Genomic DNA, 16368 nt, shown 5'->3' on the forward strand with positions numbered 1-16368 from the left:
CTGCCACGAAAGCTGAAGGTAGTTAGCATAGCCACAGATTACGGCGGATAAACAGTTTTCCCGTAACGGTAACTTGTTTTTCCACCGTTGGCACATTGAGCAGCGTACAGGAGGTTGATTGGCAGTGCTAAGACTCTCCTTCATGACTCTGATTGGTTGTCTGACTGGGAGCGGTGGGTTTCTGTAGATTACTGTAGTGGCACCGAGAGAAGATGGATGTTTGTTTTACTTCATGACATATTATCTGTCTCATACCAAACTGCCATGACATGGTGACAGTTTTAATAAATAGGAAACAAAACAACACATTTTTGTAAAAGTTCCACTCTGCAGCTTTAAGGACTCCAGTGGTTGTTTTCTCATAAACTTCTTTTGCCTCCTATGTCGTAGCAAACACATCTGCCTCTGCATTCGTCCTACTCAGACTCTTATCTCTTTCTTCACAGGTTAGAGATTTCTAAGACATACACTGTATCTGAATTTGTCTCTGTGCGCCTGTGTCAGGTCCACAGAATAGTCATTTCCCATCTAAGTACAACAATGCTACGGCCATGCTTCCTGTTTCTCTGTTGTCTTTTTCCCTCCAGCTGGCCCAGCGGGGTCACCTTTAGAGAATAGCGTTTCCCCCCCCTGTCCCATCTCTCTCTGCCAAGGCCAGCTGTTTCCTCCGCACACAGTTTTCCAGTCGGAAGCTGAAAGCCATCGGCCTCCCGGCAGTGGCGGAACGGTCCGAGATTCCTCCACCCGAGCAAAACACACACACACAGAGAGAGAGAGAGAGGTTATGGTGCGTGTGTTGGGTGTATTAACAGAGCAAAGTTTTGCTTACCTTCACGCGTGGACTCGAGAGGAGATCCAAATCGAGGCTCCGAGAGAGAGACAGATGAGATTTCAAACACTGTCTGTGCTGTGTTTGTTGAAGAGCAGCTGTTTCTTCCTGTCCCGCTGCTTCGGTTTTCCTCTGTCCCTCCACGTCTGCTGACCATTAATGGCCCAAACACACAGCTCTCAGCCCACGCCGCTCCCTTTAAACAGCTGCTTCAACCAAAGAACACAACAGCAGAGTGGGAAGAAAGATGAAGTTGAGTAGTTTTAACTGACTATGTTTCTGTCCTTTCCAACAATCGTTTTTTTGCAAAGTTGTTTCCTTGTGAATAAATCAGCTGAACCGAGTGAGGTTGTGTTTTTGTAATTCTGGGTGAGTCAGTAGTACACTTTCATATGTTTTGATCTTTCATCCGCACAAACACTTTAATACCACTAAACGGTTATTTAGAAAAACACAGACCGCAGTGGAGATTTGAGAAAATTGCATTTGTTTTTGCGTGTGTACGTGAGAAAACAGAAATTCACGGTCCTCATGCATTACAGTGTAACAAATAATCACCAATATTTACAGATATTTGCTTTGACATGATTCTCAATCAACATTGTCAATTATTTTACCAAGCCGGTGGCATACAGTTCTGGTCAGACTTTCAAAGTGAATAAATTCATTTGAAGCTTTCAGTGAGTTATTTAAACTATTTTTTTTATTATTATTTTTTATTAAAACACAACAACTCCAACGTTTTTTGTTTTTGTTTTTTTATTTAAAACAAGAATTGGATTCAGTAAGATTTTCTTACATAGTCATTACTAAACAACAAACTTGATGTTTATTTTGTTTTTACTTCAGTCTGGGTGTCAAAATCAAATCAATAAAGAAGTAATAGTTAACATTACCACTGTGCTGCATTATTTTCAATATCACACTATCCCATGGCGATTGTCTCACAGAGAGTAGTGATGTACTCTGTAAAATTATATCTGTCAAACATTTGGCAAATCTAAGGAAAACTTTGAAAGAACGTCATGAAACCTGAACAATCAATACTCAGAGACAAGTTTAAAGCTATTACAAGAGGGTAAGCTGAAGCAGAATTTGAAGATATTCGTTTTAAAAACCTGCTGAAAATAAACCGTATTTCCGTATTTCACTGAATATTTAGTTTTCATTCTTGTTTTGTTGAATCTGTGTCGTGGTTTGGACCACATTATCATAAGGTAAGTGATTATTTTGAATCTTGGCCTCGACTGTCTGAAAAAGCCCAGGCTTCTGAACTGTGTGCTTCCAAAATGTAATGGTCGTAGCTTTATACACAAAGCTCAACATGTGTTTTGTAGAGCTGAAGTTTTAATCAGTTCGAAATTTTGTTAAAGGCGCCCCAATGATATTCAAGGGACCCCGATATTTGTAAAATATGATACATAAGTAAATAACTTATTTCTCCAATGTAATTTTTTTAGGTAACCTATCATTAGAATTAAAGTGTTTTATTACCATGTTATAGTCTTTCTAATCCTAACAGCGTGGCTAGGGTCTCCAGAGTTTGTTTTGCTTCGGCAAGAAAAATGCGACTGTTATCCTTTTTGGCCGCTTTCGCGTTCCGTCTTATCCCACCGTCCTGTACATATCAAAGTTCATGGTAAGAAACTTGTACGTGATTGAACGCTGTTTTCTCGCTCTCTCTACCGTGAAATAAGATTTTAGAGTAAACACCCTGTGTTTTTGAATTTTATAGCCAATGCCTTTTTTTTTTTTTTTTTTTTTAATGCACGTGGTATTCAAAATACAATCTGCGCTTTTGATTGGTGTAAATCTGCAGCCGTTATTAAAACTGAGGACACAAGTCACGTATAAGGCTGCGAGATATAGTTTTAGTCTTTCTGTATTCATGAATGAATAAAGGAATTGAAAGAAGGATAATAATGAGATGAGTCATTCACTCACTCTGGTGTCAACATTTTATTTATTCTTCAACAGTGCGCCCAGGTTGATTCTTGACCGGAGGATCCTCAGCGGCAACTCCTCATGGCGGAAGTCTATTATGTTGGGGTTGATGTGGGTACTGCCAGTGTGAGGGCTGCCCTGGTGACAAGAGAGGGGCTCCTGAAGACCACCGCAGAGGAACCCATCACCATCTGGAAGCCCCAGCCGGAGCACTACGTCCAGTCCTCCACAGAGATATGGCAGAAATGCTGCTCAGTGGTCAAGGTAGGAAGATCTCGGTGCAAGAGATGGTAAATAAAAAATGCAATTGGTACCAAAGGACTCGATTGTAAATGAGTTCTTTGATAATCGCTTCATCAAACTGTTCAGATCCCATAGGCGTACGTAGCATTATAAAAGTAAGTTATTTCAAAACCTTTTTTCATCTTTAACGTGACATACATCCTGTACAACTGAAATATAAATATGTACCTCCAGCTCACACCTGTTATCATAATTTGCAGAGGTTACAAAGATTAAAACTTTACACATTGTTGTAAGGTATCAGTCAGGATAAGGCTGTACAGTCCAATTTAATCAATTACAATGAGGCTCGTTTGTCAGATTAAAAGTACTTTTGAAAAACAATCTTTTAGCAGATACTACGCATATGTTTCATTAAGTCCACATTTTTGTATTTGAAGTGTTATTTCTTTTTTTTATTTCAAACCTAAATGTTGTATTTAGGTTTCAGAAAACACAGGACTCTCAGCATGTGTTTAATGGAATGGAATGAGAATAAGTAGAAAAAGGCAAAGAAAGCCAAGAAATCAACTGAAATCTATCTGTATTTAGAAAGCATTCCCACTGCTGTGTTGTTTTTTTTAGCTAACACCATTTGCCTTACTTAATCTGTCTGCTTAGCCATCTTTCTTTACATTTTGCTGTTTCCCTCATTTGTTCATTGTCTTATTTTACTGCTCATGATTAGGTTGTGTCTTACCAAATTTCCTGTATTAAAATTTTTTCACATGTAGCTTTTTTGTGTGATTTAATCTAACGTTTACTCATTTTAGCTAGCAGTTTAGCTAGCTAAAATGAGTAAATTAGGCTATCAGTTATTTTTGTCAAAGCAGTTTGGCTACAGCTTATTTGTTCAGAGCGTATTTATTAGCGATTTAAGCTAGTTTTTACATTTTAACATCTCTATTATGAGACGACAACAGGTGTATAAATGGAAGACACGCATCTTGGATTATGTGGTGTAAAACACTGTGTTAGCTAGCTGTACATCTTCTATAGTTACAATTCACCTGGTTAAGAGGTCAAAAATATTATCTCAATATCCTTTAGAGTTGCTAATTTTTTGAGAAGTGTAATAGATTATTTTAAGTTGGAACATTCTGTGACAATCCAACACTTGATCACACATTTGTTCCTTACTTTACCGATATACGGTGGCCAGTGGTGTGGTTATGTACCGTTTTGGCTCTGTTTTATTGCAGGAAGTGATCAAAGAGGTGCAAAGCGACCAGGTCCGGGGCGTCGGCTTTGATGCCACCTGCTCTCTTGTAGTTTTGGATGAAAGCTTCCAGCCTGTGCCAGTCACTCAGGATGGTGAGCATCACGTTAGTTAGCTTCCTGTCATCTTCAACCTTTAGCCTGGCGATTGTCTTGAATGCATTCACCAACTAAAGTCATGTTTCTTCCCTCCTAGCTGATTTCAGATGAACAAAATGTAGTGTCTCTAAAACCCGATGCTTTCTCCTGATTTTTATTTTTTTTTTCTTATTTAGGCGACCCGCAGAAGAACGTGGTGATGTGGATGGACCATCGCGCTGCGGAGCAGGCGGATCGGATAACAAACACCGGACACAGGGTCCTGAACAGGGTGGGAGGGGTCATGTCGCAGGAGATGCAACCTCCGAAGCTCCTCTGGCTGAAAGAGGTGAGGAAGGTCACCACCTCTTCCTCTGCGCTCTGTGTGTGTTTTTTGTTTTTCTTTTAAACCAGCTGGTTATCATATATACTTTTGAACAATCCACCAGCTTCCATCTGTTTGGTGACACTGTTAAGTTTACCTGACGTGTGCTCAACTACAGTTTGAGTCAGCCATCAGTAGCTACAGATTCTCGTTGCCTCTTTGTCAGAATCTAAAGGACAGCTGCTGGAACAAAGCCGCTCACTTCTTTGACCTGCCGGACTTCCTGTCTTGGAAAGCTACGGGCTCCACAACGAGGTCAGCTCCCTCGGCTTGGTCTTTTTTTGTGGGTAGGAGGGATTTATATTCACACACAAAAGTACGCAAACCTCTTCAACTTTTTACACGTTTTGTCACGTTACATTCAGACGTTTTGCTTTGTTTTACTGGGGTTTTACATGAAAAGATCAACACAAAGTAATTGAAAAGTGGAAGGGAAAAAAACAACCTGGCATTTCTGCCCGTTCTTCTTTGACATCTGTACAGCTTATGTTTAATTTAACCCCTTAACTGTCATGATGACATAGGTGTCCTGATGGACCCGTTGACCTACATGTAAATATTTCGAGGGCTTTAAAGTCTTTCCACAAATTTTCAATTGGTTTTGAGTATTTACTTATTTCTTTCGAGATTCGACTCCAAGTTCAATCCCTTGCTGAAGAAAAGTAACGCCCAGTGCATGATTCTGCCAGTACCATGCTTCACTATGTGAGTTTATTGCCACACTTAGCATTTTACAAACAGGCCAGGAAGTTCAGATCAGGTCTCATGAGAAGAGAGCGTGCTGTGTCCGCCACACGGCTGGTGGCAAACGTTTCTTTCAACCGTTACTTTTAATCTCGATGCTCCGTGAAGAAGTTCAGATTTGTGGAGTTCTTGAGTAGTAATTAATTTATCCACTAAACTCCAGCCTGTGTATGTCTGCAGTTCCTCCGGTAACCCTTTGGCAGAAAATCTTAAGTATTTTTAGCCTAGTTTTTAGTGCAAATGTCTTGGATGCACTTGAAATAAGATAGCTGTTCAGAAAAATATAGGGTTATTTTACTTATAACAAGACATTTTTCTCAAAAGTGAAATAATTTGCCAGCAGAGCAATTACTTTTTCATCAATGTTGAGGAATTATTGACTCTAAACGAGCTGCTATTTCTTGCTGAAAAGCTACTTCTAAGTTAATTGTCTTATGAACTTAAAACTAGACCAAAATGGTAAGAGTTTAAGATTTTGCAGTGAAACTGAAATACACAGGGGGGGGGGATCATGGTTATAATGTAGCAAAAATATGCAAAAGTTCAAGAAGAATTAATACTTTCGCTAGGCCCTGTTTTTAATCTTACTGTGTTAAGATACCAAACTGCATGTTTTGTTTTTTGTTTTGGGAACACCGACCTAATTTCTCAGAGTAAAAACAGAGCAGCAGGACAGATTTAAAAAGTTATCTATGTCTTTTTTGTTGTCAGATTGTTTCGGACCTTGTGTTCCTCAGCAGGAGATAAATGGAGAGATATTAAAATTCACTCAATATGCGATGTAATCTGGTGTTATTCTCCCCCGCTGTCCCTCAGGTCTTTATGTACTCTAGTGTGTAAGTGGACATACTGTCCTTCCGCTGGCTGGGATTCCAGCTTTTGGACCATCGTTGGACTGGAGGATCTTCTGGAAAATAATTTCTCCAAAATAGGCAAGAAAAATGTTTTTTTTTTTTTTTCTTTAAACAAATCTCACCCGTCTCACAAGTATTTGCTTCATTTTGATTGTCGTCTTCTACCATTGTAATGATTTTCCATCCAGGCAGTGAGACGTGTCCTCCAGGAAGTCCTCTGGCAGGAGGCCTGACCCCGCAGGCCGCAGCAGATCTGGGTCTGAACCCAGGAACAGCAGTCGGCGCTTCACTCATTGATGCTCATGCCGGAGGCTTAGGTAGCACACACAGCGGAGACAAAAAGGAAACAAAAGTCGTGTGCAAACTGAAGCCACTTATTTTAACCGTATCAGCTCACTGAGGCGTCTCAAAAAAAAAAAAAAAAAAAAAAAAAACTTACAAAAAATCCCCATCATCCTCCACGAAGCAAGAATCCAATTCTGGAAAAATACTTGTTTCTCGTTGTAAACTTCCAGGACAGGTTTCTGCAGGCGTGGAGTGCAGTGTTTGTTTATTATCCGAACCCGTTTGGCCAAAAAGCACAGAGGACCTGCAGGGGCAGAAGGTGGAAAACTACCTTTACTGAGTCACGTATCTGCAGAGCGAGCGCAAAGAGAACGCAAACAGGAGCGTATGTTGGGACAGGAGCAACAGCCTCACTAAGTTAAAGACATTTTTATGGGTTTGCAGCCTCAAAAGTCCTACAGAATGAAATCAATGCATTATGAATCAGTCAATCAAGTTTATTTATGTAGAACATTTCAGCAACATGGCAGTTCAAAGTGTGTTACATCATAAAAACGCAAAAAAAAAAAAAAAAAATTCAGAAACAGGTGGTTCGAGTACCAGAACCTGTACTCAAGAGTAGCAGTACCTCGACATATTTTTACTGAAATAAAAGTAAAAAAGTAGCCGTCCAAGAAATGACTCAAGTGAGAGTAAAAAGTATTTGGTAAAAAGTCTACTCAAGTACAGAGTAACTGATCAAATGATTAATCATTTAATATTAACATCATGTCTTCTATATTTCTATATTATATAAAGTTAAGTGGAAATGTTGATATTTTAAGGGACAAGGATGACAATAATTCCAATAAGTAACAAAAAAACCAAACAAAATCAGGCAAAATAAGATTTTTCCAAATCAGTTTCTTTCAGTAAAACAAAACAAAAACTTATGAAACCTCAACAAAAACTGCAGGTGTTTCTGTCTGTGTGTCTGGTGAGGTTTTGGTTAAAACATGTTCGTTTTTCATTCAGCGGGGAGAAAATCCTGAAATTTTACTCGGGTAACAGTATTATTAATTTCTTTTTATTTCTCTTTCTCACTGTCTACGTTTGAAATGCCTTGCTACTGAAATGTGCTATACAAATAAAATTTGATTGATTGATTGATAGATTGATAGAGATACTTCATATTACATTAAATTACTCAAGTAAAAGCAAAACGTACCGCCTTCGTGGCGGGAGGAGGGAAGCGCCTGTGGAGCTCCTGGAATCCCAACCATCTGGTTTGGCTGTGAGAGCTACACCCGCTCGTGAACCCTACCCTTTGACCCGCGGTCGGGACCTCTGCCAGCCGCATATTGTTGCATCGGTCAGGGGTCGAATCGCTCCGAACCGAAGTTTGTTGTTCCTGCCAGTATACACGCAGGCGAGGACTCTTCCTATAAAACACAAACCAGCTCTGCAAACATTATTGGAGCAGTCGGTGTCATCGCTGAATCCCACGTGAAGGCTGAGGAGCTGATTTAATGCTCCACTTCTGCATGTAGAGTATATTATCCCCTCACCTCAATGAGGTTCACTGCACTGAACCCCATTGAAAACCTCCTAGTTATTCCACCAAATGTTGATTTCTGAACTCTCCCCGAGTTAAAACATTGGTATTTTTGTTTATAAATGAACATGAACCTGTTTTCTTTGCATTATTAGAAGTATTTGTCATTATTTTGACCATTTCTCATTTTCTGCAAATAAGCACTAAATCTTTGCTTGGAATTTCAAAGACATGTCAGTAGTTCATAGAATAAAAGAACAATGTTCGTTTTACTCAAACATATTCCTATAAAAAGTAAAATCAGAGAAAATGATCGTTTTGTGGTGGTCTCTTAAATTTTTCCAGAGTTGTTTCTTTATTCTTGTTTTGTTTTTTAGAAATTATTATTTTTATTTATTTGTTCAAAATGAACATATTCATATTCAATACTAAATTTGACACCGAAGCCATGTCACCTGCCACGAAAGTCGAAAGCTGCCACTCCTGAGCCGTGGCAGCTGACACCATTAGTGCCTCTACAGCTGCCTCTGCCTCAGTTTGAGCTCGCTGCCTCTCAGTAGTGGAGAGAAAACGTGGAAACTTCTGAGTTGCAAAAGTTGAACATTTTTGACTTTTCCAATTCAGAAATTTCATTGTTTTTTTTCTAGCAATTTTCTAACAATCTCAAAATTTGAGGGGTTTTTTTCCTAGAAAATGTTTGACTTTTGGAACTCAGAAATGTCCACGTTTTTTTCTCAAAAAATTTTCAACGGAAATGTACTCCTTTTTTAAAAATCTTCCATCTCAATGACTCCGATACGGCATCTTACTCCTCCCAGGTGTTGTAGGCGCTGATGTGCAAGGCTTCGATTTACCCTGCGAGGGTTGGCCAATCACGACGCGCATGGCGATGATCTGTGGGACATCCACTTGTCACATGGCGGTCAGTGGATTTGAGGGATGCATGACTTTCTCTCATCAATTGCTTTGTTTTTTTAACTTCTTTTTCTGTTTTTTTTTTTTTGCATAATCACTCATGTATGTCATTTCTGAGCAGATCAGTGAGCAGCCTAAGATTGTGCCTGGAGTGTGGGGACCCTACCTGTCCGCCATGGTGCCAGACCTGTGGCTTAACGAGGGAGGACAGAGTGCCACAGGAAGGCTGGTCAGACGCCCTGCCACAGTCACCTTTTCACACATGTGGACATATTCATATACAGTTTTAACCATCCTGGGGAGACTGAAGCAATACGAGTTCCTGATTTTGAAACTGAAAAACAGACCCTTTCTAATAGGATTGTGCGATATGGATTAAACCATAACATCCAGGGTTTCCCTCCCAATGTATTATAAGCCTTGTTGTTTTTGTTTAAAAAAAAAAACAAACATTAACCTTCAATCAAATCCCCTTCCTTGAGGTAAATAACACTATAGCCATTATTATGTTCATGTTTCTTTTGAAAGAATTAAATATTTTTCCGATTGTCCATTGTTTTTCATAGGATGTGCAGATATATAGTCTAAAGTAGCGACCTAAAACTAAAAGCAAACACCACAATCTATTGACTTCCTGCACTCATTCACTAGAAAAAAACCCATCCACTTCTGTTGTAACTCATTCATTACTCAGCTAGCCTGTTTCTCACGTCCTTGTGAGCCTTCTTGTTATCAGCTGCTTCTCCGTTATCCCTCTCCTCCCTGCAGGTCGACCACATTGTGAAGGGCCACGCTGCTTACGCCGAGCTACAGGAACAGGTTAACCAGAGGTCAGCTCACAGCGATTCAGTTGGTTTTTCTTGCTTCTACACACACAGCTGACTGAAGGAGGCGCTGTCCTGCTGACTGCTAATGTGGTGGATTCTGTGTGACTGGGTTAACACAGAGATTAAAACCCGAGTCCATCCCATTCTGCTTCCACAAGTTGTAAGAAGAAAAGTGGCTGTGTGTCTGCCTCTTTAAAATTTGCCTTTGTTTTTGTTAAAAAGACAACAACAGAACAGCTCAGGTTTGCATCTGATGGGACCAAAGTGGAGTTATTGGGCAATGACGACCAGCATCATGTTTTCAGGCCCCAACTAATGATTATTTTAGTAGTCGATTATTTTATTCTGACGATTAATCGATTAATTGGATGGGAAAACTTTTTTTTTTTTTTTTTGCATGTTCTCCAGATTTTTAATTTAACCATTGAAGCCATCGTTACACAATAGATGCACAATAAAAGATGCAAATACATCTTTTATAATCACAGTTTAATTCCTTTTTTAAGTAAACTAAACATTTTACAGACTAAAATGGAATAACACAGGACTCCTTTAGTGAACGATTAATCATTTGTAGCAACAATTAATAATTTTTTAGCAGCTAAAATATACTTCTAACATCAATACGGTGTAGAGCTAATCTGATAATTTATTGAAATAAATTAATAATTGATAGCTTAACATGAGAATTTGAAGCAGGTAAAACTAAAATTATGCCACTTGAGTATTTCTGAGTAGATGTTTTACAAACTATTATTTTTGTCTTAAATTCAAGATGTATACATTTTTGGACAAATTTGGTTTAATAGCTGTTCTGAATGTGTTGTTCTCAAAGCAAATTTTCTCCTTTTTTTGTGTATGATCAAGTTAGCAATTAATCGATCACTAAATTATTTGATGATTAATTCAGTAATTGATTAATTGCGATTAATTGTTTCAGCCCCAACGTGTTCAGAGAAAACCAAACATATCACACCAAACACAGTGATGATGAATTAAAGTTTGATCATTCCCATTGCATGGTTGTTTTTCTCGTGTCTCTTTCTCTTTCTACTAAAGTCTGCTGCATTGGTCTCAACTAGGCCCTTTTATTGAAGGACAATTTTGTTTACAAAGGCTTCAGTTTCCATTTTATTTTCTGTTCTGGTTGTTTTGTTTTTTGTTTTGCGTATTTAAAATGTCTTCCAGTTCCAGTGTTAAATATTTGCTAGAAATTAAACTTTATTCCCATCGTATTACTTCAAAATGGCCTCAAAACGACAATGTTATCGTTTATTGCAATAACTTCTTGTACAGTTTATTGTCCAGCACAATTTATCGAGACAGGCCTGATCATGAACACTTTCTTTCCCCAATAAACCAAATATTGGGCTGACGTTAAAGTCCAGCAGGCGTCTTAAGAGTATTTTTTATTTCTCATTTCAGAGTTCCCTTCACAGGCGCCGACGTTTACCCGTATCTGAACAGCCACTTGGCTCAGATGGCCGGCTCACCACCTGATGTGGACCTGCTGGGATCCAGCATTCACGTGTGGCCGGATTTCCACGGCAACAGGTCGCCGCTCGCTGACCCCACTCTGAAGGGAATGGTGAGGCCTCGGCGCCACACTCTCGGCACATGAAGCTCCTTTTTCTCCTCTGAACTTTAGGGTTGATATATTTTCTTTGAATGTGTCGTAAAACTCAACAAGTGAAATATTTTATGAAGTAGCAAGCTTTTTCTCAGATCTGGGTTCAGTTGGTGATTCAGCCCTTCCTCTTCCTGTTCGCCTGACTGTGTTGCAGGTGATTGGTCTGCCTCTTTCCCAAACCGTGGATGACTTGGCCCGGCTGTATTTAGCTACGCTGCAGGCTCTCGCTGTAAGCCACGTGTTTATCACTCTTCCGGTGTCGGCTGTGTGCAAAACCGAAACGCTTACAAGGCGACCCTCTTCTTCTTCTTGGGTCTGACTTTCAGCTCGGGACGCGTCACATTCTGGAATCCATGAAAGAAGCAGGATATGACATCAGAACCCTCTTCCTGTGTGGCGGTTTGAGCAAAAACCTCCTGTTTGTACAGATCCAGGCTAGCGCTACAGGTACGTGGTGCGTTCAGGGTGACGTGTGGGAGTTACGCTGCGTTCCTGTTACCTCGGCAGTGGGAACACCGAACTGGGTTTGACGTCAGACTCCAAGTAACAGCTTTAAGAAGACGGAATTTCAATATGGAGACACCCATAAACATTTTTAAGTTTTACTTTCCATAAACAAACACCATTTTTATTTTATAGAGTTGAAGGCGCTACATGTGCGTCTCCTGAAATAAACATGTTTTCACCATCGTAAGAAGAGCGGCCATATTGAAATTTGGCCTTACAAGTTGTAACTTGTGGTGGTCGGAGTTGCTCCTTCTTTCCCATTGGGAACATTTATTTCAGAAGACGGTCCAGTAGATTTTTCTAACAGGGAAGTTGGAATTTCCCAGTTCAGCTCGCTACTGGAACGCAGCATTAGCTGACCAAGGAACAAAGAGGACTCATCAGGAGAGAATAGAAAACAGCTGAGAGGAAGCAAGAGATGGGGAACAGCTGGGATGAGGAGTAAGCTGACAGGCTGGTGGGAAGCTGAGACATAAACACAGCAGAGAATTCAAACTGTAGTTGTGGCGTTTAGTAATGTTTTTGTTGTGGTCATTTTATGTGACTATTTATAGTGATTGCAAACAGGGTATGTGTGGACATTGAATGTAAGACTTTTCCTCTATATTATTACAGATGGAAACTCGCTTAATCTAAATCCAGTGAAAAGCATCTTTTGTTAGTGTTTTTGCATGTTGTACCTGTCATGATGACCCGTTCTGGTGGACGATAAAATTGTCCCAGAACCGAATATTGTTTTGAGAACATTTTCAAGTAAAATAATAGTAATAGTGGCATAAAAATCCAAGCACATGTTCTCAAAGATCAATAAACTTTCAATTCTAATTAACATTTAAACACTGGAACTGGAAGAGATGTAGAAGATCCAAATTAAATAAAGAAAACAACAGAAACAACAAATAAAATAAATAATGAAGTCCCAGTGAACAAAGTCAGCTTTCAAAAAAAGGATAGTTGAGACCAAAACACTAGACTGAAGACTTTTATCATTCAGTTTTTTGGTAAAAAGACAGAGAAAAATGAGACAAACAATAAATCAAGCAAATCAAAATGATTGTTTATTTTAATTTATCATGCGATTAATTGATTTATTGTTTGTGACAGGCCTACTTGTACCTGTTAAATAAACGAATAAACCCAAAGAGAAAACCACCCAAAACACAGATGGATGAATTAAAACACAAAGGGATAAACTAAAATGACAAGATCTAAGCAAATAAACTACAGAGAATAATCCAAGTTCAAACACCAAGAAAGTCTGGAGACAGGAAAGAACCGTTGCTAAGCGTCGTTTCTCTTCTCAGCACTTCCTGTGGTGTTGCCGGATCAGTCCGAGGCCGTTTTAGTGGGCGCAGCGGTTCTGGGCGCCTGTGCATCCCAGGACTATGGGACCATACAGGTACAGTCACACACACATCTGCTACACCACGTCTCCATTTTGGATTCATTCATGCTTACTGACTAACAGCAGCGTTTTGGCATTTTATATGCTTGAGGTTAGCTTTTAATCACTTTAGAACCTGGTGAAGTCCAGTGCTTTCATTTGTTATTCTAATTCATATCATTTTTTAAAACCACGTCATTAGACTTTGTTTGCCCATAAAAGTTGCATTACAAGACATTTCTTAGTTTGACTGACCTGGATTTCAGCAAATATTTTAAAATCGATACTCTGTTTAGTAAAACAAAAAGTATGTGACTGGATGAGCTAGATTTCAAATTTCATGCTAATTAGCAAAACTGAGGTTTTACATTTAGTTTAATAATAATAATTTAGTGTGAAAATGACTTTCATTTCCTAATGTTGATGGATTTATTTAGATTTTTTTCCCACACAATTCTTCAAGTTCCTTGGTTTTCATAACTGGGTTATACTGNACAAGAATTAAAGCATAAAAAGTGTATCTTTGTTGCATGGATTTTTATCCTAGGTGTCAATAATTCATACAGACCTCTTTTCTCAGTAGGTTTTAATGTGACACAAAGAGGTGCATGCTGGGTATTCACATTAAAGAGCTTAGAAAAGGACCTGGAAAGCATGCAGAGTAACTCGTTAAAAGGTATTGCTGAAATGTAACTCAGTGTCACCACCTGCTGGAGGGATACCAGCGCATAAAACTCCCTGAATTCTGCTGGCTGTGTCCACGGAGCAGAACCTGTTTGGTGCACAAAATATGGATTAAGATGTAAGACTTTAAATCTCTTTTCGGGACAAAGTTTCACATCAACCTCGGAGCCATATAGACTAAAAATAAGGCGTTATTATTTGGACCAGGCGGCAGCTGTTAGCTTGTTTTCAGCCAAAAATACATCGGACAGTTGTTGTGTCTGATCCCTCCCCTCAGCTGCAAGCGCTCCGCTGTCTGGATTTTGTAGGTTTAGGTAGGAGTGAGAGCCCTCCGTGCATTAATCATGAGCCGACGCAAACCAGAACCACAGCAGTCGGATTGTGTTTGTGAGACAAGTAGGTCACGGGCTGACGTGAAATTAAAACGCGTGTCTCTGTATGCCCGTTTATGGAGTGCTGTTTGTCTTTGCAATTTTGTGTCTCAGGAGGCCATGGAGAAAATGGCTAAAGTTGGGCGAGTCATTCAGCCAAACCAGGAGCTCAAGAGGTGAGGAAAACGACTTTCCAACCAGTACACAACATCAACATCCTGTATTTTCTTGGAAATTTACACGGTAGTCAAATACAAAGTAGCAGATAAACTAAAGTGGATTTATAAATTATACATTTAACTGTTTTTACAAATACAGCACATCCTTCAACATTATATTCATGCATCTAACATGAAGGCCTTAAAATGTCTAACTGTATCTAAAAATTTAATTTGGCCCTAAATATGTTAATTTTTGTTTTGGTTCGATTATTTAATATTGTGTGTGTACTTGTGTTTTTTTCTCCTAAGGAAAAAAAACTTCAGTCTAGCAGAAATTTGAGTCACGCACAGACATCTTGTATTCTGGCTCGAGGCAATTGAGGCTGACGTGACGTTAACATACTAGCTAGCTAACTTTTATGCGTCTTATCTGAAGTGCACGTTTATCGCCGGTTGATTGGACTACATTTGTTTTCTTCACTGTCTCACTTCTGTTGCCAACCCCATGCGAGGCTACGTGCATTCTAAAAACACGTGAAGTTTGGCACTACTTTTATTTTTTAAAGTATTTTTTCTGTCTTAAATGTCATTCAGTGTGGCATTAAGAAGGTCTGCCAAGTCTTAAATTGATTTCCTGATACCTGTAGATACTCTTTTACAGCTCTACGTCTCAAGTCTTTGTGAACCAATCTCAACTGGATTTGGGTCTGGGCTTTGACTGTGGTAATTTAACAGATGAATATCAGGGGGTGACGTTGTGGAGAAGATTCAACTACCCTTAGGGTCGAAAACAGCATCCCAAGCTAAGAAACATCTCGCTGTGAAATTTCATCAATAATCTACAAACGTAAAGCTGCCAAGTTATGGCCAGGCAAGGAGCAGCAGCTTGGATTTTGTATCAAGCCATGTAGGGTACGCAGTAATCATGTGACCTACATGCAAAACACTATTAGTAATCTAGGAATGGGTCAAAGTCCAATCCAGTTAATGAGGCGATAGTTTAAAATATATATTCATAAATGTTCTCGACCCAATTTGAAATTATTAAACTATTTTCCAAAGAAAAAATGGGATTTTTTTCACCCTCTTGCCCTCTCCTCTCCCCTGTAGCAAGTATTATTGTTTCAAAAACATTCAGTAAACTGTGTCAATTTTCTTGCCTCTTCATAATTAGCAAGACAATTTATGTGGGTCTATCAAATAAAATCCCAATAAAAGTTGCAGAAGGTTTTGTGAGGCTCTGCATATGTGATGCCAAATTTCTATGTAATTATTTATTAGTAACCTACAGTATATGCTCATTTAAAATAGATTCTCAGTGCTTTCTTTGTTTTTTTTTTTTTGTTGGCTTTAATAAAACTGAATTCAGTTTAATTTTGGTTTAAAAAAATCTCAATTGATCAACGAACAAGATGCAATATTAACTTCGTAACACAGCTTTTGGTTTTCCTTTCACAGTTTCTATGACAGGAAGTACAAGGTGTTCCTGCAGCTGTTCTCCCACCAGAGGGAGTACCAGGCCCTCATGAAGCACCGATGAGACTAGCGAACACACTGGGGAAACTGCAGCAGATGTCTTAACCTCGCAGCTCTTATTAATATGAATAATTTCACTTTTTTTTTTTTTTTTCATTTCGCCTGAAGAAAACCCACATGCTGAAGGTTTTTGTTCGTCCTGAGCTGGCAGTTGTAATTCAAGTCGGTATCACGTCTTATATTTTGCTGCAAGGGCGTAG

General features: G+C 39.1%; 1 protein-coding gene across 3 annotated transcripts; it reads left to right on the forward strand.

The window, feature by feature from the left end:
- Positions 1–1716: 1716 nt before the first annotated feature.
- Positions 1717–16272, forward strand: fggy (FGGY carbohydrate kinase domain containing). 3 transcript variants are annotated; one of them, XM_015043729.1, is made up of 17 exons: positions 1717–2002; positions 2090–2468; positions 2807–3037; positions 4258–4369; positions 4549–4700; positions 4903–4991; positions 6297–6412; positions 6523–6651; positions 8972–9075; positions 9190–9297; positions 9837–9898; positions 11321–11483; positions 11680–11754; positions 11852–11972; positions 13337–13431; positions 14586–14647; positions 16091–16272. In XM_015043729.1, the coding sequence occupies exons 3-17, from the start codon at positions 2855–2857 to the stop codon at positions 16170–16172; spliced, it is 1653 nt and encodes a 550-aa protein (XP_014899215.1). In that variant the 5' UTR covers positions 1717–2002; positions 2090–2468; positions 2807–2854; the 3' UTR covers positions 16173–16272. The 3 variants fall into 3 exon arrangements, with proteins under 3 accessions (XP_014899215.1, XP_014899217.1, XP_014899216.1); XM_015043730.1 differs by lacking the exon at positions 1717–2002 and having other exon boundaries at positions 2458–2534; XM_015043731.1 differs by lacking the exons at positions 1717–2002; positions 13337–13431 and having other exon boundaries at positions 2352–2468; positions 16091–16178.
- Positions 16273–16368: the final 96 nt, after the last annotated feature.

Source organism: Poecilia latipinna, unplaced genomic scaffold, assembly GCF_001443285.1.
Source record: "Poecilia latipinna isolate Pla-1442-1.1 unplaced genomic scaffold, P_latipinna-1.0 Scaffold646, whole genome shotgun sequence".
NCBI lineage: Eukaryota > Metazoa > Chordata > Actinopteri > Cyprinodontiformes > Poeciliidae > Poecilia > Poecilia latipinna.

Excerpts from the sequence above, each read along its gene's own strand:
- fggy (XM_015043729.1), top strand. The coding sequence starts at position 2,855 with ATGGCGGAAGTCTATTATGTTGGGGTTGATGTGGGTACTGCCAGTGTG. Across the intron at positions 9,298-9,836 it reads AGAGTGCCACAGGAAGGCTG|GTCGACCACATTGTGAAGGG; the intron begins GTCAGACGCCCT and ends TCCTCCCTGCAG. Across the intron at positions 13,432-14,585 it reads AGGACTATGGGACCATACAG|GAGGCCATGGAGAAAATGGC; the intron begins GTACAGTCACAC and ends TTTGTGTCTCAG.